At 42.6% G+C, this 26,606-nt stretch overlaps 3 protein-coding genes across 4 annotated transcripts; 1 reads left to right on the forward strand and 2 right to left on the reverse strand.

Moving 5' to 3' along the window:
* The first annotated feature begins 1,061 nt into the window (after positions 1 to 1,061).
* Positions 1,062 to 6,669, forward strand: akt1s1 (AKT1 substrate 1 (proline-rich)). Its single transcript, XM_084372029.1, has 6 exons — positions 1,062 to 1,187; positions 1,685 to 2,429; positions 2,520 to 2,787; positions 2,870 to 2,953; positions 3,028 to 3,197; positions 4,383 to 6,669. Exons 2-6 carry the CDS (start codon positions 2,037 to 2,039, stop codon positions 4,518 to 4,520), a joined length of 1,053 nt encoding a protein of 350 aa, XP_084228155.1. The 5' UTR covers positions 1,062 to 1,187; positions 1,685 to 2,036; the 3' UTR covers positions 4,521 to 6,669.
* A 517-nt stretch (positions 6,670 to 7,186) lies between these two features.
* LOC311267608 (tripartite motif-containing protein 16-like protein) lies at positions 7,187 to 13,643 on the reverse strand. The gene is made up of 5 exons (XM_084370764.1): positions 13,586 to 13,643; positions 8,788 to 8,814; positions 8,601 to 8,663; positions 8,198 to 8,337; positions 7,187 to 7,969 (listed from the first exon to the last, which is right to left on the reverse strand). The coding sequence occupies exons 1-5, from the start codon at positions 13,638 to 13,640 to the stop codon at positions 7,565 to 7,567; spliced, it is 690 nt and encodes a 229-aa protein (XP_084226890.1). The 5' UTR covers positions 13,641 to 13,643; the 3' UTR covers positions 7,187 to 7,564.
* Positions 13,644 to 21,535: 7,892 nt separating this feature from the next.
* emc10 (ER membrane protein complex subunit 10) lies at positions 21,536 to 26,163 on the reverse strand. 2 transcript variants are annotated; one of them, XM_084370400.1, is made up of 8 exons: positions 26,023 to 26,163; positions 25,825 to 25,891; positions 25,256 to 25,368; positions 24,889 to 25,002; positions 24,414 to 24,598; positions 23,998 to 24,091; positions 22,341 to 22,438; positions 21,756 to 21,848 (listed from the first exon to the last, which is right to left on the reverse strand). In XM_084370400.1, the coding sequence occupies exons 1-7, from the start codon at positions 26,113 to 26,115 to the stop codon at positions 22,352 to 22,354; spliced, it is 753 nt and encodes a 250-aa protein (XP_084226526.1). In that variant the 5' UTR covers positions 26,116 to 26,163; the 3' UTR covers positions 21,756 to 21,848; positions 22,341 to 22,351. The 2 variants fall into 2 exon arrangements, with proteins under 2 accessions (XP_084226525.1, XP_084226526.1); XM_084370399.1 differs by lacking the exon at positions 22,341 to 22,438 and having other exon boundaries at positions 21,536 to 21,848.
* Positions 26,164 to 26,606: the final 443 nt, after the last annotated feature.

A 26,606-nucleotide genomic window follows, 5' to 3' on the forward strand; every position in this document is an offset into this window, starting at 1 on the left:
AGTACTAACATGGCTACCGTCATTTATACTTTTATACTTCTCACTACTTGTATGCAGTGACTTTCTTTTGAAAAACACAGTGGTCGTGCCTCCTGTAGGCAGCCTGTAGGTGGGCTCCATGAGCAGAAGGTGGGCCGTACACGTGCACGAGAACAAGGCGAGTACGAGCCCGCCCACAGAGCTCGGTCACGTGTACAACGTGCGTTCGGTTGGAAGTCAGTAAACAGCTGACGTCAGAGCGACGTCAAGCCAGCAAGAACTAAAGAAACGAAAAACCGGATGGGAGCCGACATCGTTCGCCTTCAAAGTAAAAGAGTTAAGTCACATGATACGTCCAGGTCAGGATTTAGAATCAATTAAGGCCTGATTGTCACAGAATAAAACAGAGGTTAAATTAAAAATAAGTTCTTACACACAGACTGTGTTTACATTATTGTATATCAACATTAATGTATCCAACTCATAAAAATGTGTCGCTTAATTTTAAGGGTCCAAATTTTTACTAAATGTATACTTATTTTGAAATGTCCTGTGAATCAACCTAAAAAAATCAAGTTAGTGTACATAGATAATATCTATTCTAAGGCAAATTATATCACTAGTTCAAGCAATTTAATGCAAAAACTATTATTTTGGTATTATTTTCTCCACAACCATCTGGCAACTCATGGGAATGATACCATGATCCCCTTGGGAGAACAAAATGCTGTAAATATCTATTTGTTAAGCTATTAACTAATAACCAATTATTTTTAAATCACGTGTAAAAACGTATTTTTATCAAAAGTCTTTCCTATCAAGGTGGTTATATTTTTTGTTTAGTTTTTTTCTGTTTAATTACACTGTAACTTGGTGGTTTTTGTGCTAAGTGGTATACAAATAAACTTATTATTATCATTATTATTATTATTATTATTATTATTATTATCCACACATACCTCATTTGGAGAATAGCTTACTCATAGTGTAGCTTTGTATCTGAGGTACATAATCTTGTTTATTGGACCGGCTTTTATTTTGAAAGACTCAACCGGAAAAGCCATTAATAATCCTTGCTGACTTGCTGCTGGTGTAGAGCCTAGCAAGGGGAGAGAACCCGTTGGAGAAGGTTTCAACACGTAAGACAAAAAGAGGCAAAGCGAGGGGTTGAAAGACATCAGGAAACGTGAAAGAAAGAAACTGAACAGGTGGGTGAACGTCTTCCTCCACGTCTGTCATTTGTACACGCGCGTCGCGGCTCCTGCTAAAGGCTGAAAAATGGAGGTGAAGTGTGGGTCCATCATGAGGAGGCTGCACACAACACTGAATAAACAACAAGATCAACAACAGCAGCTGCAGCGAGGACAGCCGCCGTGCAGAAAAGCCCGTAGCATGCAGTTTAACCGAGACAGACGCGACTGCAAACACGGATCAATAGAGAGGAGGGTGATTACAACAGCCACAGCTAACGTTACAGTAGCTACAGTAGCTACAGTAGTTAGCATAGCTTGTTGTCAGTCAGCTTACAGACGTCTGGGACAGTCGCTGGACAGATTAAGTTGTTTTTGTATGTCATCTGCACGTGTTTAAACGTGCAATCACTCTCAATTCATCAACTCCCAGACAAGGTTGATCACACGTCTACAACATCTGACATGCCTTGCCATTTTAAACGCTAACCTTGATTGTGTTTTGTGTTTTCCAGGTATCACCAGCAACTTGACAACATCTCTTCTCTCCCCTGGCTCTCCAGTGTGTAAGGACACCTCCCTATATATCATATCGTAAAGTCACCCAGTGCCTCTCTACCTGACAGATCATTATTCGCCCCCCCCGCATCCTCACCAGTGCAAAAACAAACCGTACACCAGCAGGACAGAAGGAACAGAAGTGAAGAGATTTTTTTCAACAGTTTGAGCAAAGTCGGATGAACCTCAGCTACCAAAGTTACCTGTCGACACTCTATTAAGTTTGGTGCCCCCCTTCCCATCGATCATCAGCATTATTTCATCAAGTCAGTTCGTTTAAGAAAGCTGCAAACAGTCCTCAGCACCATTATGGCCTCCATCAACCAGACATCCGAGCCCGAGATCCCAGACAACCACAAAGAGAGCTGGCTGGCGCTACTTTCTGCTGCGGAAACGTACTGCCAAAAGTCTGGCTGCGACCTGGCCATACTCACAGCCTGTAAGAAGTTCCGGCTGTCGGCTGGAGACGGAGATGGGAGGAGGAAACGGGAGAGCAGCAGTGCCTTTCCTAAGGAGTGTGATTTCTCCTATAATGTATGGGGTCAAGGGTTTCTGGCCGAGTCGGCGCGCCGCTACATGGACGACATCGGCGTGCTGCACTCCACCACCATGCTAACAGCCCAAAAGCACACACGCCACTCAGGGGGGGAGGGAGGAACAAAGCTGGTGGTTGACCTGACCTCGGACCCGGGACACAGGGGGGTGAGTGGCCTGCGTGTACTCCGTCCTGTAACAGGCGTTCAAAAAGTTCTCTTCCATAATAAGACAGATTTGTTGTTGTTGTTGTACTAGGGCTTTACAGGAGACGGCGGCGTAGGTGGAGTCAGCCCCAACGGCAGGCTGTATTCCCAAAGCTACCCGTCCATCTACAGCTCAGGAGCTGTGACCGGGCAGGGAGACGGGCAGAACGGTAACGGAGAGAGGGAACGGGAGAAGAGTACGCTGGAGGCCGAGCGGGAGAGACAGAGGTCTGGGATTGAGGATTTGGAAGAAGAGTGTGAGGACGAGGAAGAGGAGGAAGACATGGATGAGAGGAGACCATACGGGAACGAAAGCGCTGGTGAGGAGCAACGCAGTTCATCTGTGTTTTTAAATAGTTTTATGTGCATCAAGTCTGAGGCTTTCTGGTCATCTCGCTTCAGGTGTCTTCTCCATGGACGAGGACTCTCTGTCCCGGGACTGTGAGCCGTTCTTCGAGTCCGACGGGGAAGAGGAGAGCACTGATGGTAAGATTTTGGATTGCTGACTGAAAGTAGTCACATTTAGCGCATTATCCTCATACATCTTCTGCCCGTCCTAGGATCTCTGAGCGAGGATGCTCCTCCGCCAACTCGCGGCATGGCGATGGGTCATTCTGTGTCCCGTCACGCTCACCCCATGGCTCTGGCCCGCTCGCTGCCTGTGTCTGTGCCTGTGTGGGGCTGTAGAGGAAACAGATCCGCTCAAGGAGACAGCAGCAGTGGAGAACGGGTGAGCACATAACCGTTTACATTAAAGGATGGCAACCCAATCCCCAACCAAAGATTGTGTTTTGCCTTAAAATACTGGTTTTGGTCACCACAACAATGCCTGGTGATTTCCCAAGGTCTCTTCAAAAACACCCGGTTTTGTCGCCACCAACATTAGCGGAGACGTCTCGACTTTTCATCAAAAATATCCGGTGTTTGTTGCCACCAATGCAGCAGGAAATGGACCTGAGGTCCCTGTAAAATTTTCTAGGGATGCCATGCTTACAAATGTTGAAACTCAGTCTTGAACTGTCGTCACTGGCTCAGCAGCCTTCGCGTGGTGCGTCCCCTTCACCTCCCGATATGACAGTCAGCTCAAGAGATGGATGTTAATCTGAATTTATAGCAAATGCAGAGATAATTTGCCACGCCAACAACGGCACAATGTTTCTGATAACATGAGGGGACTTTCTGAGGATTCAATCTTTTAAGACTCGGTGAGATAAAAATTAGAAAATAAAAAGTAATAAATAATAAATAAAAGCTGCATACAGTTAGTTAGCGCAATCAATTAAAAATAAAACATTTCGGTCAGTTTTCATGAATTATTTGTGCTTTTCTGCTCTGGCAGCAGAACTAGCAAACTTTGCTGTAAAACCGTTATTAAGCGAACCCTCTATTCATTCAATAGTTTATTCATGCGATACAAAATAGCACGAAGCACTTGTCATTTCATCAGACACGCTCGTTAATTTAAGATTTAACTTCCAAATATTTAACCAGCTTCCATCAGCCTGGTTTAAATTCAAAGCAGACATCCTGAAAGTTAGAAAAAAGAGATGGAAGCTGGATGTTGTTCTTATGTTTTTTTGGTGTCAGTTGATCCTGACATATTCCATGCTGTCTAAAGACGCGGACAAAGAAGACTATTGTGTTCTCAGTATTCTGATGCATCAACTAACGGCCACGACGGCTCAGTTCATGTGACCGCAAAAATACGTGTGACATTTGTGCGAGGTCGTGCTGGGCAAATATTTTCAGAAAAAATATTTCAGAGGGTCAGTCACCATTTCCTAAGAGGTGAGAGTTCAGAAAAAAACCTACCGCATGGAAACAGAAGAAACTTTATCTCCATTTCTTTCCAGATGTCACCACCTTTTATAAAAGCTTGTCAAAGACATTCAGTTCTACATATTTTGTCTTTCAGGTGGGCTGTGCCGACTTGGAGCACATCGCCGCTAGTATGAAGGCCCTCCTGGCCCCTGGAGCCACCGATGGGACAGAAATGTTTGGGGCCCTGCCTCGGCCCCGTCTCAACACAGGGGACTTCTCCCTCAAGCACTGAGAGAGAGAGCGAGAGTGTGAGTGGAAAGAAAGAGAAAGGGATAGAGGGAGAGAATCGGGAGAGATTGTGGAAATGTGGAGAGAAGTTGTGACGACGGGAGGAGAGCTGGATTGTCTGGCAGATGTGGCGTACAGTATGTGAAACAGTGTAAAAGCTAGTTTACCTCCATTTATTTCTCACTAACCAAAATTAACGGCACATGCTTTGAGGAGTAACTGACAAAAAGAAATGTTGTTATGAATACTAATGACATTTTCAACACTATGCCCCCCCTCCCTCCTCATCACTACACATTTCACAACACTAGCTACTACACATGCCACAACACTACACCAGGACCTCGAGATGTGCGTGTAGTGACCCACTGCACTGACCAACAAGGACACTAAAACAGGGTGTATAGTGGTTTAACTGGCACGGCCAATTGTTAATTGTTACAAACCTTGTGTGTGGATTGGTTAAATTACCTATGAAGTGATGAGAACTCAGGGGAACAGCCACCTGCAGCGGGTTGATCATTGGCTCTGGTGTTACGTGCTAGTGCTAGCAGACATTATCGCAATGTGTAGCTCTGAAGCTAAATGCTATGCTATCTTAAAAAAATGTATGGCAAAGTGTTTGGTCACTTCTCTGAAACACGATTTGAAATTAGCGTAGTTTAAACATTTCTTTCTGAGGATTAAATTAGAAAAAGTGATTTGGGAAATGATTAGCTTAGCTTAGCACTCGACTGGAAGCAGAGGGAAACGGCTCGTCTCATCTCCAAAGTTAAAAACTTCACCTTCCAATTTAAGTTCGCCCACAACTGAAGTAGATGGGGACGTGTTTTGAAACGTGAAAAACGGCAATAAACAAAAACATTAAATGGCTCCATACGACTCGTCCGGCGCAGTTCCGGTCTCTGAAAGCGAGATCCCAAAGTGATTTGAAATGACTCTGATGCATTTTTGAGCTTGTGCACCCACTTGAGACAGGTTGCGTGCTAACGCTGTCAGCTTAGCAGCTACAGTGAATATTTTGGCTTTATAAAGGGTGTAAATAGCGTCTGTTCAAGTCTATTTGAGATTTCAGGGCTTCCGAAGACTTGGATCACACTGGACGAGCTGTAAGGAGCCATTTTATATATATTATATTCTTGGGTTGGTTTTTTGTGTGTTTTAAAACAAGTCCCCATTTACTTGAGTTGTTTAGGAGGACGCTGCAACACTGTTTTGCTGTGAAGCTCCAGAAATGTTTTGAGGACTTCAGAAATTCACTCACTTTTCATCGACATGGGGATGGGTAGATAATGACTGAATTTTCATTTTGGGTTGAAACTACCCTTTAACTATAATAATTTTTCAATCTGAACATTAAACAGGATGTAAAATAACGAGTTTGGTTTTACAGGGAGTTAAGTCCTATAACTGTTTCTTGACAACAACAGTTTATCCATCCACCCAGCATCTTTGACTGTACGGGAAGAACAAGTTCCCCCCCCTGTTATTCTGATTTGACTATCCTTCACAATATTGAAATCCCCTAAATTTGCGAAGTTACATACTTGGAGCAAAATCATTAAACAAGATACAAACTAGCTCCTTTTTAATGCAATTTAATTGATTGTATTGGTGTTACCATTGGATTTTCTTAAGATTTAACTACCAGCGATGGTATTTTTACAGTTTATTGACAACTCAGTATTACAAGAAGGACACTGATGTGGCCTGTTTTTGAAATTATGCTTGTCCCTGCTAACCTCATTCTACAAACAAAAACAAGGAGGTCACTGCTCCTTGGTGTTGTTTGCTAAGAAAAAATACTCACAAAGTGTAAACTCCCAGTAAAAATAGTTGTTTTTACATTTCCACATGTGTACTGGTTAATTAGTGAGCTATAAACATGTTGGTAGGGCCTATTTATGAACTTCAGAGGAAGCCCGGCTAACTGTTTTCCCTGCTTCCAGTCTTTAAGCTAAGCTAAGATACGCTAACCTCTTCCTAGCTACCTGCTGTTGTTCAGCACATTTAATGCTAAGGTTTTAGCATGACGCACGGAGCCAGTGATCTCCCTGAACCACGTGGATGTTTTCTCTGCATGATCCTGTTGTTCATGGGTAAGTTGACCAACAGGCCAGTTGTTGTCACCACCCCCATTTAAAAAAAACAAACAAACAATATCTCTTAAAGGGGTAGAAACCAGAGAAATGGTTAACATGAAGCTTGTGGCTTTTCAAAAAAATGTGAGCGGAGGACACCAGCACCTCCTCATAACATGCCTATTTGTACTTTTACTTTTGCCAATGAATGACTGACTGATAGAATGATTGTAAATTGATGCGGAGTTATAGGGGATGGTTTGTTGTTTTCTTCTTTCTTTTTTTTTTTTGCTCCAGAGATCTGGTTGAGATGAGTGAATGAATGAGTCTGTTTGTGTGTGAGAGAGAGAGAGAACGATGGGTTGAATTTGAAAGGAACAAATGTCCATCTCTGACATTTCAGAAACAAATAAATGTTCCGTTAAAAGTACTTTTTTGTTTGAAATAAAGGAGCAACACCAAGAGATGAAAAGGACTCTTTGTGGAATTATGTGTGAGGATGCAATGTTGTGAATGGCCTCTAGAGGGCGTCAGCACTCTACTGTAGATGTAGGATCACACAGAAATGATGCATTTACAGTTTAATTTATTGACTACATTCCTCACATTAAAAAAACATACAGGCTCTTAAGTTAAACAAGCACACCAGTACATGCAAGTCCTGCATGTTACAAAAACAAACAAGACTTTGCCTAAAATCTAAGCTAAATAAAATACATAAATAGATACACAATAATAGTAAAACAATTAGGCATCTTTGGATATATTATGAAATGATAAGCTTTCTTCATGCATTAGAGAACGCAAATATAATCCACAAAGATGTCACGACGTGCTTTAGTTCTGCCTTCCAACTCCAACACTTGTTCCCCAATCATCACAGCCTTGCCATCCCCCTCCTGACACCATCTTAAATTTACACTCCTTCACCCCCTTCCTCCCCCTGCACGCTAAACCCTCCGCCGTGTCACTGATCCCTTTTCCGAATAAGGCAGAACGAATTTGTGCCAACCCAGAACCCGGGGAAAACCTTCTCCTGGATGTTGGCTTTGAACTTGTGAATCAGCCGCACCTCCTTCTCGCCCTCTCCCTCCACCAAGAGGAACTTGATGATGCCGGCGGGCTGGTCGATGTAGACGCCCAAAGTGGAGGTCAGGGGGAGCTGGACGTCCACGTTCTCGCCGTTGTGCCACACTTGGTAGCAGGATCCAGACCAGCCGGCGCCCCAGGAGCCGGTGTTCTCCCCGAGGCCGCAGGGCCCGTCAGAGGCCTTGCGAGGCGCCTTCTCACAGATCAACCCGATCACAACCCAGCCGTCGAAGTCCACCTCCCAGTAGCCTCGATGGCCCAGCAGACTCTCCTTACACAGCACCTGAACAGGAAATAACATGAGCTACAGTCCAAAATTTACAAAAAATGAGTCCCTAGAAATAATATGTATGTCTTTTCTCTCCGGTTAGTCATCTTACGACCCGTCAGATTTATCTTGTGACCCTTTAGGGAGACCCGACCTTTAGGCTGAGAACCACTGGACTAGACTGGTAAGATGAGATGTGGCTAAACCTGCCCAACAACACTGTTTCAGTACAGCCAGGACTACCTGTGGTGCGTGTTCATATCTCTCGGGCCTGTTGGGATACGGGCAGGCTGCATCTGATGTACGGGCCACCTTGGACGCGGCCTCTGAAATCCACAACATCTTCTGTGCAGTTTTATCATCCAGAGAGATGGGGACCCAGTCTGAGAGAGTGGAGAGGGAACAAATACAAACAGAAAGGTGAATTTTACAGAACGAACGGATATAAAGAACAATAGCAAATCAAAAAGGATTAAAGACAACACTCAAGTGCGGATTAATTTGAAATATATTCTTTCTAAGTTGTTTAAATTATTTTATTATTACTGGATTAATGTATTATATTTACCTTGGCACACAAAAGACCACATATTTTAGTGCACTAGTTTTCATTAATAGCTTCATTTAATAACAAACAAAGCCTTACATTTCATGAACTCAGCCCTGGTGGTTGGTTCAGGGACATTTGGCTCATACGGCGGCAGAGTAACTGAAGTGACACACAGGACAGACAGTAAGAGAATTAGAGACCAAACTTTATAATGAGTGGATAATAAAAGTCTTTACACAGTTCTCATTATCCTTTGGTGGTTTCCCAACATGTTGCTCTTTACCTTCTGCAGCATTGCTGGTTTTCCTTCCTGAAAAAGAAAAATATAATTCATAAATATGTCATTTCCCTGCAATTTGTGTATAAGACGGAGAGATATTATAGAATATGTTTTATCTTCTCACAACAAAACATTATATATGGTGGCACAGTAAACTCCAGCCAGTCACTTCTCATCTTTCTCTGAGGCCTCTCCCTTCATCAGTTCCTCCATCAGGCTGCCATTTGCCTATAGTAAATCACATCCATCTCTCACCATACAGTAGATCACAGAGGAGCATGTGCACTATGTCGGCTCAGCACTGATTCATGATTTCCCCGTGCCAGCCGAGGTTTAGGTTTCGACACAAGGAATCCTGAGGACTGAGCATGTATTTGTTAAGGACACACATCATGGCCAGTGACAGCAAGAGTCTCGTTCTAAGAATACACTTTCTGTATGATGCTGTCACTTCACACCACTGAGGGCATGTTTGTCATGTCCTGGGTTGGTATACAATCTCTGTCCGTTTGTTCCTGCTTCAGTTTGTGAGTCACTGCGTCTTCTGACATTCAGAGAAAACAGAGATCCAACACTGGCCGGTCCGGTCATGATCCGGTACCCTCCTGTGCAACTCAAGTTACCGTTTCTCACATTTCACATTGACAACTAACTCCTCATCATTCTTACTCGCCTATCAGACTGTGACATCATCACATTAGCTTGATTTGTGTGTCCTTAGCTATTGCCAAAATTAGACAGAACAGCCTCAATATGCCTGATTCCATATAAGGCTGCTTCTAACTGTGATTTCCACACAGCTCGTGGCTGTGTTGTGAATGCATTACACTTCATTTAAGACCTATTTGTGTATACTAACCACCGACTTTCCCTGTAATATTTTCCTTTAATGTTGAGAATAGCATTTTCCCACTCAGTCTGAGAATATCACACATCTAGTCTACATCAGCTTGTTCCAATGCACATTGAAGATACAATTGAAAGAGTTGAATTAGTAAAATATTAAAACCCCAGATCACATGGTTAAGTAACTTATGAAAGTTATTAAATAAAGTTGTGTAGTAAAAAGTCTAACATTTGCCTCCAAAATGTAGCAGAGTAGATAGTAAAAGACAAATTTGGGTTACTACTAGAATAGGTTTACATGCTTTAATGCTCAAAAAACACATTGTATTCACAGTTTTCCTCCTCTGTCTGAAACGCTCTGTTTTAGCTCCTGTCTCTTTAAGACCCCCTCCTGCTCTGATTGGTCAGCTCACACTCGCCTGACCCAGCACCACTAACAACAACAGAGCAGCTGCGCTAAATCAGTTCCTATGTGCTAAACTGGCCACGAGGCATAAACTATGCAAATGACAGTGACATGGTGACGTAGTGTGATGTCACAAAGTCACAGAATTGAAGGCGGGACTGCTGACGAGGCGTTTCAGGTGTAGTGTTTTCTGTGGGAGAGAGGAGCTCCCCTTCTTGCAGACATTGGGCTTTTTAACTTTCAAAAACTACCGAATGGATTACCACAAAACTTTTGAAGCGGATCCCGATAAAGGGACGGATCCAAAATCTTTTCTAACTATCCTTAACATCAGTCAGTTATGGGTGGTTTAACATTTAAAGTGATGCAGGGCTATCGAGTTTGCTATTGGATTAGGCTTGATTGAATTAAAGGGGACTGTTTGGAGGAGGTATGCGCTCTACCGCCTGCCACTCTATTTTTAAAATGCGCCTGCTGGTCTGTGACCTCGGCAGTCCTGGTGCCCATGTGCCTGAAGAGGAGAGTCAGCTCTTTCAGGTGGGATGGTGGATCCCGGCACATGTCCGAGGAAAAATAACCTCCGCAGCCTGCGATGACCGGCAGCCACAGAGGACGTCAGCAACATAACAACCAGGAGGATAAATGGGAGTCTGGTATAACCTGCGTTCTCTTAAGCGTGGCTAATGCGTTGGGAGGGGTTGTGGGGTTTGGGCCACTTTTTCAACTGCTCGCTTCTAAGGCGGCGATCCACAGCTCCTTCTTTAAAGACTAATGAAAAATCTAAATATACGCAGCATTACTGTGTGCACTAGGAGCCCATTATGTGGAATACCATTACCTGGCTGAAGCCACTAAGACCTGATGATTTGATAATTGACAGGGCATGCAGAAATATTAATTGGACCCTACTGAGGATAAGGGTCCGATTACAGACGAGATTTGAGTTTGGATACTGTCCACATGTCCTGACTGACTCCACCATCATTTATGACTTCAAAAGACTGCACCCATTGTTCATCTGTGTGCACAATGCTGAACAGCAGATGGACAGAGCGCATGAGGACAGACTTGGCAGGACAAAGAGGGAAAGAGTGAAGGTCACGCGGTCATCGTTGGAAATTGGTGGAGCAGAAAGACGCTGCTGACAGATCACTTCATCTGTCTTTCTTCCCCTCCTTTCCTGATCTCGTCCATAAAGGAACGCAGTAGGTGAGATGGGGACACGATGAAAGGAAAGCCTTGTAAAATAGTCAAGGCATTAAGAGGAATTAGTAAGGATGGATTAGAAGATGGACAGACGTTCGGAGAAACACTGTAAATAAATTCATCTACGAATCTGCAAGATGTTTCTGGTTTCTGTCTGAGGGGAAACGGGGTGAAAACCTCATGTAACCTTGGAGTGAGATATCATCATGCAGCCTGGCAGTAAGTGAGGTGGGTGATTGGAGATGTGCCAGCTCTGCGGCTGCTCTGTGGAGGTTAAACCTGTGCGGATGCCTGTCCACGCTTGGTGGGATCAACAGGAAAGCCCCGCAGAGATAAACAGATACTCAGAAAGATTGATGGCTTGACATCGCAGCAATAGAGACATGGAGGAGACAGAGTGGGATGTGAGGGTGAGGCGTGAGGCAGTAAGATATTTAAGGGCGGAGGGATTAATATCTAGATGAAGCTGTTGAAGTTTAAGCAAAAACTGATGAGTGCATAAACTGTGATTTTGGGATGGATTCATGCCAACGGTAAGATATAAAACACGAGTTTTATCCTCCTGACGAGTGAACGGCTCAGCGAGAACTCGCCTAAAGGTCAATGTCACACCTCCCGATGGGCTGTTTGTTTTAGAGGGGCCGCTCCCCTCCCCAGATTCCCCTCGCAGTGGGACAGAGCTACATTATCTGTGCAGATCAGGTTCAGAACATCCCACTGAGACAGCAAGATCAGAAGATAGTGAGATGACGATGGTGAGAGATGAGCAGAGGTGGCTTGAGCCCAGAGTCATCCCTCTGGTACCTGTCAAGCCTCCCTGCTGGGGGCCATGCGAAAGATGAGCAAGCATGTGAGGAGAAAGATGGGAAGGAGGAAAGAGGATTCTGGAAAAAGGAAGAAGGAAAGGCTTTTAAAGGGCTAGTGCAAAAAGAAAAATGGGGTTCCTGCCACATTAAATACATTATTCAATCATGTCTAGCGTATTTAAAGTAGCTAATCACATTAGTTTATTAGTCGCGGTGACAAAGTGGACTTTTGATGGTACTGATTCCTTAACAAGAAGTCAGTCCGGGATGCCTTATGTTACATAACCACAGAATCAAGCAGCCATTTATAAAACGATGGGCTTTTACGTTATGGGACTTGAATTACTGTGCAGCTATTCACACTTCATTATGGAGGCCGCCAGAGGACGGATTAGTAACATTTGGGCCAGGAGATAGGAAGGGGGGCCGAGGGGGATCTGAGTTATGGATGATGTTATGGAATAGGAAACACTGTGTAGGAACAGAAATATCCAAAGGAAGCAAGAGGGTGAGGATAGATCTGCAGAAAGGGGCAATGAGAGCATGCTGATCATGTCGTGGAGGGAGAGAAACAAGTCACACAGAAATATGAGCTCGGAAACTGCAGATGAGGATGACATTGATGGGAGTAACTGCCTGGGCAGAGGCTCTTTTATGCTCTTTGTTGACATGATTAATGAGTTGACGAAAAACTGGCAGAAGCCGAGGTGAGGAGGGATGTTTGGCCCGAGCTGACTCTCAGGGATGATGAGCATGGTAACTTAACAACGTCAAATAAACAACATATGAAACACGTAATAAATTTGTCATGAAACACTCTGACAGGCAATGATTGAAGCAGTCACAGAACAGCCTCTAGTCATTACATGGTTATTGATCTCAATGTGTAATTTGGAAATATACAAACAGCGTTGCACAAAGAGAGAGAAAGTAAGGAACAAACTATGTGACGATTGTGATCTTACATGTGAAAATGCTAGAAAACTGGGCAACTACTAACTGGACAGTGAGGTTAGAGGCCACAAAAGCGGAAAATACTGCAACATTCACTCAGACGTTGTTTCCAAATTTGAATCATTGAATAAAAAACACTTATTAAGTTATCACAAAGACTTTAACTTCTATGTTTGCGAAGAAATGCAGCTTACCTGTGCCTTATTTAAAGAGGCAGGGTCCGCCAAATATAAACAAACTAAAACAGTATGTTGTCCTTTAAGGTCAAACAAACATATTTGTGAGAAAAGTTGATTTTCGAGTCTCAAAAACAGATGCTTTGGGATGACGGTGACCCGACCCACAGTCCCACAGTATCAGTATGTGATGAGTTGGGAATGAGACTCAAAAAACAACTTTTCTTACCAAATAGGACCTTTTTTTTGTTTTGATCAGGCATAAAGAAATCAGCCTATGAAGATCTGTCTCTTCTGACTAAAATTTCTCCTCATGATGCACCTTTAATGTATTTACGAACTCTAACTGTATTATAGTCTCAGTGATAAATGACGATGCTTTCACTCAGGTGAGGATGTTTTCTTACCTGCTTTCTTGGGCACGGGCATGATTCCGGTTGCGCTCACGGTGCTGCTTGGCATCAGACGGTGAGGTCTTGTGATAGTGCCCGTGAGTCTCTGGAGGGACTCTCTTATGGACTTTCAAATGAGCGGGGAGGGGGGAAAGATGAGCGGAGGGAGGGAGGGAATGTGCATAAGTTTTGGTTGGATGTAACGTCAACCCAAAGGGCCGGTCCTGTCACATGAAACTCTTGATCCTTTCTAGGGATCAGATGGATGGAGACAAGCGAATACTCAGTATATCCCAAGTATGCATGCTCATTTACGTACACATGGACCGAGCATGTGCGTGAGGTACACACAGATATGAAATGATGAAATGGGGGTCAAAGGTGGGGGTCAAAGGTGGGGCCCACCTTTCTGGAATATTTCTGATGCCTGAATTCATATATCGTACGTACATTGTGCTTCGCTTTGGTGACCTCTGGCCAAACAATGACCATGATTTTAAAAGTACAACTAAAACTGACCCTGACACAAGCTGTAGATGTTTGTTTCCGTACAGAGGAGTGTGGGGGGGGACGTCGCTGTTTAAGATGGCAGCCAGCTCCTCACTGGGAAGCTGTCATCAATCCCAGATCCCATCAATCAGCAGCTGCTGTAAGTTCACGTTGGCAGAGAACTTGGGGCAAAGTGTACTGAAGTGCTGATGTGGTCAGAGCTTGAAAATAACAGCTTGTAACTGGTCTGTGTGCGCTTTTCCGTCGTCTCAAGTAACTAATTGAGCGCACATTAGTACATTTGAGTCATTAATTCGGCTTTCATCACCCGCATTAAAAAAATTAAAAGGTCAGTCTGTAAGTTTCACCTCGTTGGAAAGTACTTAAACACTTAGTAGTTTTAATTATTTTTATAGGACATGATTCAAATGTTTATGTGTTACTATCCTTAATTTTGTAACCTCTGATTTTGATGAGTGCTAAAAGGAGTAAGCGCTCTTTAGTTTCCTTTACCTGCTTTATCTAATGTAGGGTGGGTAGCAGTGCAACCTTAATACAAATCTCAGTGTGCTTCAGCTTCAACCTTGAGATTCAACAATTCACTGTTTTTCACTTGATTGCTCTCTTCCACGTGTACATGTGTCTGTTTGCAGTCTTATCATCAAGTATTAAGTCTTAAGTCTGACAATCACTGCCCCTTCAAAAAACCCGAAAAAATAACAAATACAAGGTGTTGTTCTTGCTTTTAATAAGTAAATCTGCCAATGGAACAAATAAAATTGTCCCATTCATCTCACTGGAATGCTACACTGCCAGGTTTTGAACACATACAGAGAGAAGCAACCACATTACTCCGTTCCTTGCTGCCCTTCACTGGTTACCTTTGAGATTTAGATCTGATTTTAGGTTTTACTGCTTCATTTTAAAGCCTTGAATTTGCCTGGCTTCTACCTGAATCTGTGAGAAGTCTATAAGAGCCTGAACGCCGCTTGAGATCCTCTGGCAGGGCCTTATTAATGGTTCCTCGGCAGGGATACCGGAAAATGTATTTTCTCTTTTACTGCATGAGCGGGAGGAGGAGAGACAGTGATTACTGTTGGAATATAAAGTTATTTTACACTTATTTTAATCAAAGTTTATCACCAACAGCTACTTTAATGGTGGTTATTAAGTGTTATCTGTACTTTTTCCCTTTGAAATATAGTGGAGCAGAAATATAGAGTGAAATACTTATCCAAACGGTAGTAAAGTACCCAAACGGTAAAATATTACTTTGCTTAAAGTGAAATAGTACTTTAGTAAAAGTCTTAAAGCAAGTTTTAGATATTAACCTGAAGCCTGATAACGACCCATTCATTTGAATCAGGTGTGTTGTGGAAGGGAAACATCTCAAGTATCTGATATTAAATGTACTTAAGTATCAGGAGTATTTTCTAGTGGAAGTAGTAGAAAAAGGAAACACTCAAGTGAAGTAAAAGTACCTCAAAATTGTACAAAAAGTACATGTAGTAAGTTACATTCCATCAGTGCAGGCAAATATTCCTCTTTCTCATCCCCTTGACATCAGCAAACACAGACAGTAATAAGTGTCCACTAAATGAAAAGCAATAAAGATTCAGATAATGCTTGAAGGCTGAAATTAAGTGTTATTCTCCTTTAGGCCGTGAGTCATGTGTGAGTCTCTGCTCGCTGTCTCTGCCGGACCTCGGGGTCTCCCTAACTGGCATCTCTTAATTGATAAAACTTAATAGGAAATAACTCCCTGTCACGAGAAAGTATCTCACTGCTATTAGAAGAAGAATTTTAATGAAGTGTAACTACCCGCTTAGCGCCGGCTCGTATAATACCAGATTTGCTCCGTGTGAGGCATGAAAACAAATTTCAACACCTGCTGCTTACCGCTGTCAGTAAGGGGGCTTAAATAGTATTGTACCCTGACCTTTGGGTGTGTTTAGGGGCACTGCACACAACATCATACAGCGAAGGAATATTCCCAGTGTACATTACCACCCAGCCTGGGCATCACATCTCCTCTCATGTTACTTCATCACATGTTAACATGATGAGGCTGTGGTGAAATGTATAGCATGATAGGGCGGGGGACACAATAAGTGTAAGGCTGTAATCTTTGGCGGCCGGCCGGGATGCTTTTCAGGGACTGTCAAGACTTTAACCTCAAAGTTGTCTTGGCTCTCCTCTGATTGACAAGGCAGGTGTTTCCTCCTTCTCACTTCCCTCTCAGTGTTTTTGTCCATGTGTGTTCGGCCCTCAGTACGAACACTGTGCAGTGTGTTTATTCCAGTGTGACTGAAAAGACTGTTGCCGATCATAATTTCATCCAAGGTATCGGTGCGTTTCATTTGTCGTCAGAGAGTGAGAAAAGAAGTCAGCGAACAAGACTAAATGTTACGCGAATAAAACTTTAAAACACCGATAGTCCGTGGACATTTCTGCTCTAGTCACATCACATAGATTATCATTGGCAATGGTGCGTTGACGAAGGTTTTCAGTCATCCAGGTCTTGGTAATTATAAGTGATGTATTGTAGGCAACTGGACGTGTTTCAGTTTCTTAAAGCCGTTTCACCGCTCATCCAAGAGGCTTCTTCTTTGGCAATGGTGGTTGTTTGACAATAAAGACTAGCTGCAAAAATTACATACCATGCATTTAATGGGATTCATTGCAAGTGGTGTAAGAAGAATTCTAGCAATTTACTTCAATAAAAGTACGAACACAACGATGTAAAAATATTCTCTTAAAGTTAAAGTCCTGTATTTAAAATCCTACTTAAAGGTGTGCTTTGTAGTTTTTTTTTAATCAGAAGAGAAGGATCTTCATTATTTGATTTTTTTTTGCCCAAAGAAACTAAATAAACAAACTAAATAAACAAACTAAACAACGCAATTTCATACTGTTTTACTTTGTTTATATTTGGCGGACCCTGCCACCTTTCTAGCGTCAGTAAGTAGACTCTGCTTTCTGGTTAAAGGTCACTAAACCAAAAATATTGTGAACCACTGGTTTAATCTAACAATGTATGGTATTTTATAAGTAAAAAGTACAGTACTCCCCTCTGAACTGCAGTGGAAGCAGATATTACAGTAGATTAAAGAACAAGCACCCCATAACACTTTCCACCATTGACCATTCCTCTCCTAATGAAACCACCGCAGCTGTGTGGAGCAGCCAGTGTCGTTTCGAGAACCTGACACTGTTGAGAAGATAAAGCAAATTTGAAGCTGTCTAGTTTTATCTCACGACTGAGCATCTTTCATAAACCACGCATGTTTAAAGATCCAGATTTACAGTGTGAAAACGACAGGCCAAAATCAACAAGCCCCTCTCAGCTTCAGTGCAACATAAACCTTGTAACTGCTGCTCCTAAATCATGAGATGTAATAAGAGGGGGTCCTGCCTGGCACATGGTGTCACGCTGACATTGGTGGTCTCCAAGCGACAGAGAGCCTCGAGATTTATGTGGCTGCTGCAATGCAAGCGGCAGCCTGTTTCATGTATGTAATCTCCCCTCTTCTCCTCACCCTGTCACCCCCACCTCCACCCACTCCCCCAACATCACGCTCTCTGCAATCATGTTTTCTTCTGCAGCATTTCTCTGTGTTACATGATTCACCCATTATCCTCCCTCCATGCTCTGAAACGACTTGAATACCTTGTCAATTATCTGTTATAGGCACATTTAGACAGCGTGCGGTCAGTAAATCATTTCAAATTATTCACATAACGCTTGAAATGATTTACAGCTTCTGCTGGCCTCCTCTGCATTTCAGTTTGGACATTTTCTTCATTCCTTTATGACACAACAGGAAGAGGGCTCTAAAAAGTTATTAGTTTACCTATGAATGAAGAAGGCTGCCAATTACTTCAGCCATGAGTTGAACTGTCAGCAGGTGGGTAGACCACCGATGCTGGCCAAGACTGGTGAAGAAGGTGGAACATTTAGTGGCTAAATAGGCGGATAACGTCCTCCAGAGTGAGAGAGGTGGACGGCAGGACAACCTGTTGGCAGTAAACCTTTCTGCAAACCACTGATAATACACACATTTGTCACAGGCCTACAAACCATCCTGACATTTCTACAAAATGTCATATCACGTTCACATTACATATTTTTGACCCGACTCTCATATCAGGAGGTGGAGGGGCCGGAGGCGGAGTTACAGGCGAGAAGGCTGCCAAGCCAGTGGCTGCAGTTTGAGAAGGGAACACAGTGTTTTAACTCTGTAAACACGACACCTCTGGATATGTTTAAGTAGACCTCGTGACAATTTCCAGCCGTGTTTGTGCCGAACAAATCAGGTATTTTAAGCCAAAACATGATGTTTCCCGAACCCTAACCTAAGGTATTTTTTATTTTTGCCTAAAGCTAACCAGATCATAAACACAGCGTAGGAAATTGAACCAAAAGAAACGTAAAATCGCAATATAAAGAAATGTATAGTTTCAAAACATTTTATTTATTCTGGCTATGGGGTAAGAGACAAACTGTTGGATTTAAGACAAGGGTATGCTCAAATATGTTCTGGACGACGTGTTACCTGAGAAATTGTTCTGGATGGCAACATGGCGGGCTGTGAAAGGAGGCATGGTAATTGTTTAAGCATGGGGACAATCTTACCCGACAGGCATTCATAGTGTTGCACTTGCTCAAAGCGAAAAGAAAGGGAAAGAAATCTTTGTGTCAAGAACGAAAGAGCCAACCAGAGAAGGAAGCTTTCAGACGAGGTTCGACCACCCAGGAGACGGGAAACACCGGCGCCTTTACAGATCCAATCGATTTCATCAGGCAGCCGGATATACACCTCCAATCAATGTGTAACGTAATCAGTCAAAACAGATGGTCGAAAAGAGATTTATTTTTTGGCTTTTGAAGCACAAGGAGAAGCTGTGGCAGAGTTATAGGTTGCTCATTACTGCAGAGGTTGTGCCACGCATTTTAGTCGATAACATAAAACAGCAAGAGCAATCTTATCCATTAAAATGTAACTTTAAAACTTTAAGTGATTTAGTTTAGGCTTTACTTTTTTACTTCCAACATCTTTCAACTTGTTCTCATTTTCCTTCATGCGCTTGTTGAAAGCAACACAGTGTTTGTTTACAGCCTGTATGTGAGTGCAAACACATATGATCACAACAATCATGTGTCTCGGTGTCAGCATCCCCGAGCTTCCTGGTACACGAACATACATCACAGTCCATGCTGAAAGGCTCCCGTGATTCATTAGTGTTTATGCTGAAAGTAGAAGCCCACACACATGGCTGAGATTGTGATTTTAAAGCAGAAAAAGGAGCTGGAAACATCTCCGAACACGTGCTGGACTCATGATATTACATGAAAACACACAGGCCGATCAGCAGCTCGTCTCTCTGACCTCTGCCCCCGTCTGACAGAAGCAGATCTCTTTACAAACTGATGACTTTTGTCGTCCGGCTCGCTTCGTTCGGACTCTCCCGTTTCCCTCAGCTGTCTTTATCGCCATATTTCTCATGTTGTACCGCAAAGAAAGTAAGAGGATGCGATCAAAACAGCAGGAGGGTGTGCTTGTGGGTCATTCTGAGAAAGGCCTGGCTGGTGACTGGACGGGGGCAGAGGGCACTGAAGTGTTGAGGCTCAACGCTGAGCCTCCCAAAATAAGAGGATATTCCTCACAGTCGGACACGGGAACTAAAAACAGCCGGACTGACTGACTGACACAAGGAAGAGGACAGGCGATGTTGACGCAAGGATTTTGGGACATTCTGTCTCTGAAGCCGTGTTGTTTTGATTCTGTCATCTCTCTGACTCATGATTATAAATACACAGGTAGGTCGCAGAATGGTGGAGCAAAGACTCGGATGTTAGCATGAGCTCCCCAAAAATGGCCGCTGTCAGGCTGCTGGGCAGACTGATAGCTGCCCTTTAATTTGGTTTGGACCGTCTGTTAGATGTTGTTGTGTTTCGCTTGTTTTAGTAGGATTTCAGTTGCATGTGTTTGCATTTGACAGCTCATTTAAATCACCAATATAAACATCAGATGCCATCTTAAAGGTATGTCTTAAATGCTACTTTTTTATTGTTTTGGTTAAGGTACCATACTTTTGGATTCATCATCTCACAAATATTTTACTTGTATGTATTTTATCCATGTTTATCTCCGTGCTTTTTCATGCACAGAAAAACAAACAAACACTTGCCATCAGGAAGCGAAAAAACAAAAAAATAAAGTATAAATATATTTCCCGCTGAGGGAGGCTGAGTTGAATCATTCTTTGATAAATGTTTTGTACTTGAAATGAAATATGTTGTGTTTTAGCTTCTTTCGTCCCCTCTGAACTCTTGTGAACATGTAAATTAAATCGTTTTTCTTCCTCTGACACTGTAAAAAAAAAACAATAATCTTTGTGTTCACTGGTAGATAGCAAACCAACTTTCGAGGTGCAAGAAGCTGCCTACTGTAACATTGTTTTTTAAATGCTGTGCTTGTTAAGTCGATAAAAGCAATTTGGTTCCGTATGATTGGTTCTATTCATCAGGTACAATTTCACGGATAACAACAATGTAGTCGATAACATAAATTTCCCAATATCGGCCTGACAATTTATAGATCGGATATCTCAGTAATATATCTACACTCACTGACATTTATCAAACTCCTTGAATTTTCAGGGTTGGAGAAAGAGGAGCACTTAAGGCCAGGAAACTAAAAACAGTCTATAGATGTAGCATTTGGAGGAATATTAGAAAAACATTGATACATACAGTGTTTACAGTGGACACTTGTTGGGGAACAGCACCAGCAGCAGCTGCTCTCGTCCTAACGGGGTAAAGCCCGTCCTGTATTATAAAGGATTAAACTGCTGAGTGGAGGCTTTCCAGCTCACATGCACTCAACTGACACAGAAGTGGTTCTGGTTCCCCATCATGGAAACCAGTCAGGCCCATCTGGCCACGAGGGGTTTTACTGGAATTATACTGGATAAATGTTTGTATCAGACTGACCTGAGGTGAGCCACCTCTTTAATGTGTGCTGTCATCACTCACCTGTTAATAATAATTCATTCAACAAATGTTTCCTGGATTTAATGAGTTCGCATTCATTTATTTATCGACTGTTTAATTGTAACTGAGTGGAACCACAATATAATAAATTGTGTTCATTTGCAATTTACAAAAAATGAATTTTGTTCACTGGAGAAGAGTTTTAGGTGTCAGGTGTACAGAAGAAAGAACTATTCACTGCACAGCACGGCCTACACTTTCAAATAATTGTATTTTGTTTTGTTCATGGTGTTTTATCACCTAAACCATGATTAATCACTGTTTTACAATGTGTAGGCATCTAGCAAATAGTATCTCTACTTCACTTATAAGATCTTTCCATGATTACATACCATATATACCACTGTCCTGCCTATTGTATGGATTTTTTATTAAGATTTTTATATAACTGTAGCTGAGTGACATACAGAAAAGGCAGGTCAAGTAATAAATACTTTATTTTCACATTAGTATTAAAAATTGCAGTCATCTGCAGGGCACAATATCTCCTCTTACACTGTACAAGTTCAAGCTGTATGTGTGACATTTATCCGCATTAAATAGCATTATGTACAGCAATTAAAAACTGTTCAAGAGAATTATTGTTCAGTAAATCTAAAGAGAGGTTAGAAGCTGTCGTCGTGTTGATCACCGGCCACCTCCATTGGCTGCTCCGCCCCCGGCTCCGCCACCCGATTGGTCCTGAGCGCCAGACATCATCAGGAAGAGAACGAGAGGCACGATGTACATCCACTGCACAAGACGAGAGAAAATGTTATAAATACAACGAGGTTTGTTTGTTAGACAACAAATTTAACTGTGATCACAGAGAACTTTTCAACAGATCCAGATTGGTCATCCCAGATTAGGTTGAGGTTATTTTCTGAACAGAAAAGAAGAAAAGTTAAAGGGAACAAAAGGGTGAGAGACTGCAGAATAAAGACGAAATCTCAGGGTCAAACACCAAACACATACTTCTTCACACTCGCCATTAAGATTTAAGATTTATTGATGGTTTAGCATGAAGTCTTCCTGATTCAAAACACTTTGATTTAAGAAAATTGAGGGTTTTAATGTATCAGTCTAAAATGTGTTTGGCATTGATCCTGGAAAAACCTCTAAAAAAGGGGAAATGAGTGGGAACAGGAGGGTGAGGATCAGTTAGTCATACTGCTTAGAAGTTAAAGACGTAACTGGACAGAGGAGGAAGGGGGACAGAACGAGCCACAAGTAAGAACACTGTACTTCAGTGGGAATCAGCTCTGCTCTCTTCCTCCCCCTGCTGGGGGCTGTGCTGAATTGCTGATCATGAGGAAGATTGCACCTCCCAGAATCAAATACCACTGGAACACAGCACAGCACAGCACCAAGTCAACACACTGTCATCGGATGCAGCACAGCACAGTGTCAACACAGGTCACTGAACACGGCAAGATGCACACAGCACACAGCAAAACAAGACAGAGAGGTCGTTAAAAGAGCTCAGACGAGCCAAGCGACAGGACGCGAGGCCGCGTTCTCTGTGGGAATGTTTCCGAACACGGAGGCTCCGGTGGAGAGACGTTTTTTACTCCAACCGACAGCGCGAAATGTCAGAAGACAAACAAAATCTCACGACATCTTTTAACCGAGGGTTTTTAAACTTCAAGGCAACGGCATCACGCAGGGAGGCATGGCAGCACAGGGCTCAGTCTCAAACCAGGATGCAGACTTTGGGATGCTTTCATGTCTGTTTGGTTGCAGTAAATTAAACTCTGGCACTCTTTTAAGGAACGAGACTGCCTCTAAGTGGGGCCCAGGTCCTGTTCAAAGTGTTAATGCTGTACCAAATGTACTTCTATTGAGATTTTTTGAACGACGCTTCAAATGTCTGTTTTATTTTTATGTCATCACCCCCAAGATTGTTTGTAGTCAAAATAGACGTTTTGTTAATGTGGTTATAAAGGTGTAATGTACCGTGCTGTAAGACTACTTGACTGCCCTGTTAAGTCAGCTGTGTGACTCCCTTTGTGCAGGAGAGCAAACATTTTTTTTCTGACCGGAGTGAAAATGTTGTTTTAAAAAAGGCTAAACATCAACAAATATGGACTGAAGCAGAATACTTCATTAAAACATGTGAATTTTGTAAATTATCACATCCATCTTTTTTCAATACAGTTTGACAGTTGCTCTGGTTTGGATGACACAAGTCTGCGCTAAATTGTGCCACCTTGTGTCCTCTCTCCTCCCGTGACCCAGAAATCGTTCACCCTCCGCCATCACGGAGGATCTTCCAATTGCTTAAATCAGCCTGGAGGAGATGAAGAGATGAGGAGAGAGGAGACAGGAGCTTCGAGCAAAGAAACACCGGTGTCTCCTCGCTCCTCTCATTCACGTCTCTTCCTTGTATCTCTCGCTCATCCTTGCTCGGACGCTAAGATGTTGGTGAGGAAGGATAATCAAAGGCACCCTTTGAAAAACTGACCAATCAGTCTGTATGACTTCATGTTTACTCCTTTTGGTTCTTTTGTAAAACGTCCGTGTGAACACAAACTGGACCAGCTAGAAAAGGCCGGAATCAAACACGAGGAAGACACAAAAAATGTGCAGCCATTTTTACTTTTTAGGACACGTTAATACTTTTTCTGCCACAAATATTGGCTAATGAGATAGAAGAAAAAAAAAGCCTCTTGCTCTACAGCACTGATGTATCCTCTATAGTGTATTTTAACACATGCTGAACGCATGGAAAAAGTTGTGGTGCGTCTGTGGGAGCAAAAAATGATGAGCTACAAGGCATTTTTATGTATTCATTAACTATACGGGCCATTACAACCATCAGAGCCCAATTACCGAAGGCAGAGAGAACATCTTTAGGCACGGCCTGCTGGCCTTATCAGCAGTTTTCAGTGGGAGTACTTACATATTTAGCAAAGAAAGATTTCTGCTCTTGTGGATTCTTCCCTTTCTTCTCAGTTTCCTGTTCCATGCGTTCAAGGAACAGAGCCGTCTCAGGTCTGGAAGAAAGCAGCAATTAGTATTCAAACAAACCCCCAAAACAGAACGTCTATCTGAAAGGCAGACGAGTGCTGAGAGACTTGTTCTACGTATGGGGAAATGATGTACAGCAACTACGCCTAGACAAATATAACTGAATCACAGACTTCTGAAAAAGCCACCCGAGAGCATTTTATTAATGCACAGACCGCCACAGATACGGAAGTGCAACCATGAGCAGACAAGATTTATCAAGCAGTTGAGACCGATTGAAGAAAATCATGATGACTAACTGAAAAGGTTCCTCTATATTTATTAACGGATATATAATGCAGGACTGACCCTGGTGCATTGACAGGAGCCAGGATGCTGAGTGTGGTGTTGAAAACCTCCAGATCGACTTCATCCTCAACCTCAGTGCCCCGACAGGCTCCAGGTAACGTCACTATTGAGACGCCGATGAGGTACCCGGACACGTCAGAGTGGAGGGTGATGACATCGCTCAGATGGGACTCAACCATGGCACACTGAGGATCAGAGTAGATTTAAGGTTCATGTAAGAGTTACATCAACATTAGCCAGTTAGCGTTAGCTCCATTCGTATCATATGATGGATATGATCGATTAGATCAACTTTACATTCATTTTAGAAATCCTCCTGGTTAGAGATTTCAGATTTCTCACAAAGTATCTCTAATTCAAATCAACCAAGAACCAGGACTCTACTCTCTTGTTATCTAATACAGTCTCACTGAGCAATTTTAAATAAGTGGTTTTCTGAAAGTGACTTCCGAGAGAAGATGAGTGAAATACATACGGCTCGGACGAATGCTGTGAGGTAACCTTCCATCTGCCGCTCCGTCTGTCTGTCTGCCTGCAGGAAAACACGAGGCACTCTGATTCTGTACAAGCCGTCCACTGCGGCCACTTCCTGTGGAGACATTCAAGTTCAGAACAAACATGTGGGAGATGCAGGATCACGTTCAAATCCCTTTGTATGACTTCTGGCTCTCTATTATTTAAACACTCGTCACCACAAATGTAATGATGTATTTTGGCATCTGGTTGTCAATGTGCACGATGTGTCCAAAATACATTTGTTTAAATAAGATGATCTCCGTGTGATTTTATTAAGCTCTACAGCACTTGTCAGCCCACGTCCTTTCCACCTCATCATATTTCACCTTCAGCTTGGCTCTGTCTTCCTCTGATAGCTGGTTCTGAGTTAGTGAGACGCTGGGCTCCCGTCCAGCTTTCAACCCCAGGGCTCCTCGTACTTGAAATTTTGCTACATCATCTGAGACAAGAAGGACAACAGACAGTAAGAACAGAACAGATAGTATGAGTGGATGGATGAATGAATGAATGCACTTCAGGCACACATTTAATGTCATCTTTCAGAATGAATTCCGAATCTCATCTGGATAGTATGAGAGAGAAGGATGACACATATTCAATTTAAGTGATTCAGAACATATACATTTTCACAAAATGCAGTTTATAGACATGCCGAGTTTCAAAGTACATGTTGGCAGTCCTGACGACCTTCACTTCTATTGAACCAGGTGAATAAATGTATCGATACATCAAAATAATCACCCAACAGATTTTTGAATGAGGTTTGGTGCGCAGGGTCCTACATTCGGACACAGCGTCATCGCAGGTAGCACACGCCTGCTTGGTTAGCTTAACCGCATTAGCATCAACCTATTATACATAGTAACAGTAACAACACAATGATAACCCTTCTTACCGACTTCAAAGGAGTGTTCAAGAGGCACAGAGAAACCACTGAATTCAGTGTCCATGACATCGCCGACCTGATGATAGAAAATAAAATCCACCGTTAGCTGATCAAATCTAGCTAATGCTAATTGCAAAGCTAACAGGTGCAGCTTCCGCTTAACCGCAGTCAAATATTAGGATCAAATTAATAAAATTTAACACTTACCCTTCTGCCATTATTACAACACACAAAATTCGTACATAGGGCAAACAAAAAAGTCGAAACAACGGCAATTTTAAATTGTAATGGACGAGCCATTTTGACAGAAGCTGACACCGGAAGACAGCGTCAAGCGTACTACAACAACGTGAGCACTTCCGGAATGGTTTTTCCACAACAAAAGTCTTTCAGATACGTGCAAAAACGACACCAAAAACATGTTGATTCTTTTCTTTTCTTTGACTTTTTTCTATTTTTTTGACTGCACTGTTTGAAAATGCTCATTTGAGAGCTAACCTTAATTTTTGCCTAACCCTCAAAGACATCATATTAATGTTTTGGGTTTCTACAAACATGTTTGTTTACAGGCTTCACCGCTCAACCCCCAATGAACACTGACACACAGACACAGATACACAGTCACCTTGTGCATGCTGAGCTGAACTATTTAAGATATGTGCTGACCCACTTATGCACAGGTTGTTTATGCATACCTCCCAGTATACAGGCTATCAATTTACTTTTGACTTCAGTCTGTTCTCTGAATGTGTCACTGTTGTCATCTGCTGTGCCAGTGCTGCTGCACAGAC

This window comes from Pagrus pagrus (genome assembly GCF_965226575.1).
Source record: "Pagrus pagrus genome assembly, chromosome: 13".
In the NCBI taxonomy this organism is placed as follows: Eukaryota; Metazoa; Chordata; class Actinopteri; order Spariformes; family Sparidae; genus Pagrus; species Pagrus pagrus.

Coding starts and splice junctions, on each gene's coding strand:
- LOC311267608 (XM_084370764.1), bottom strand. CDS start 13,640: ATGCCAAGCAGCACCGTGAGCGCAACCGGAATCATGCCCGTGCCCAAG. Junction 8,664..8,787: donor AACCAGCAATGCTGCAGAAG/GTAAAGAGCAAC, acceptor GTGTCACTTCAG/TTACTCTGCCGCCGTATGAG. Junction 7,970..8,197: donor GATATGAACACGCACCACAG/GTAGTCCTGGCT, acceptor TTTCCTGTTCAG/GTGCTGTGTAAGGAGAGTCT.
- emc10 (XM_084370399.1), bottom strand. CDS start 26,115: ATGGCTCGTCCATTACAATTTAAAATTGCCGTTGTTTCGACTTTTTTG. Junction 25,892..26,022: donor GTTGTAATAATGGCAGAAGG/GTAAGTGTTAAA, acceptor TTCTATCATCAG/GTCGGCGATGTCATGGACAC. Junction 25,369..25,824: donor TGAACACTCCTTTGAAGTCG/GTAAGAAGGGTT, acceptor TTCTTGTCTCAG/ATGATGTAGCAAAATTTCAA.
- akt1s1 (XM_084372029.1), top strand. CDS start 2,037: ATGGCCTCCATCAACCAGACATCCGAGCCCGAGATCCCAGACAACCAC. Junction 2,430..2,519: donor CGGACCCGGGACACAGGGGG/GTGAGTGGCCTG, acceptor TTGTTGTACTAG/GGCTTTACAGGAGACGGCGG. Junction 3,198..4,382: donor ACAGCAGCAGTGGAGAACGG/GTGAGCACATAA, acceptor TTTGTCTTTCAG/GTGGGCTGTGCCGACTTGGA.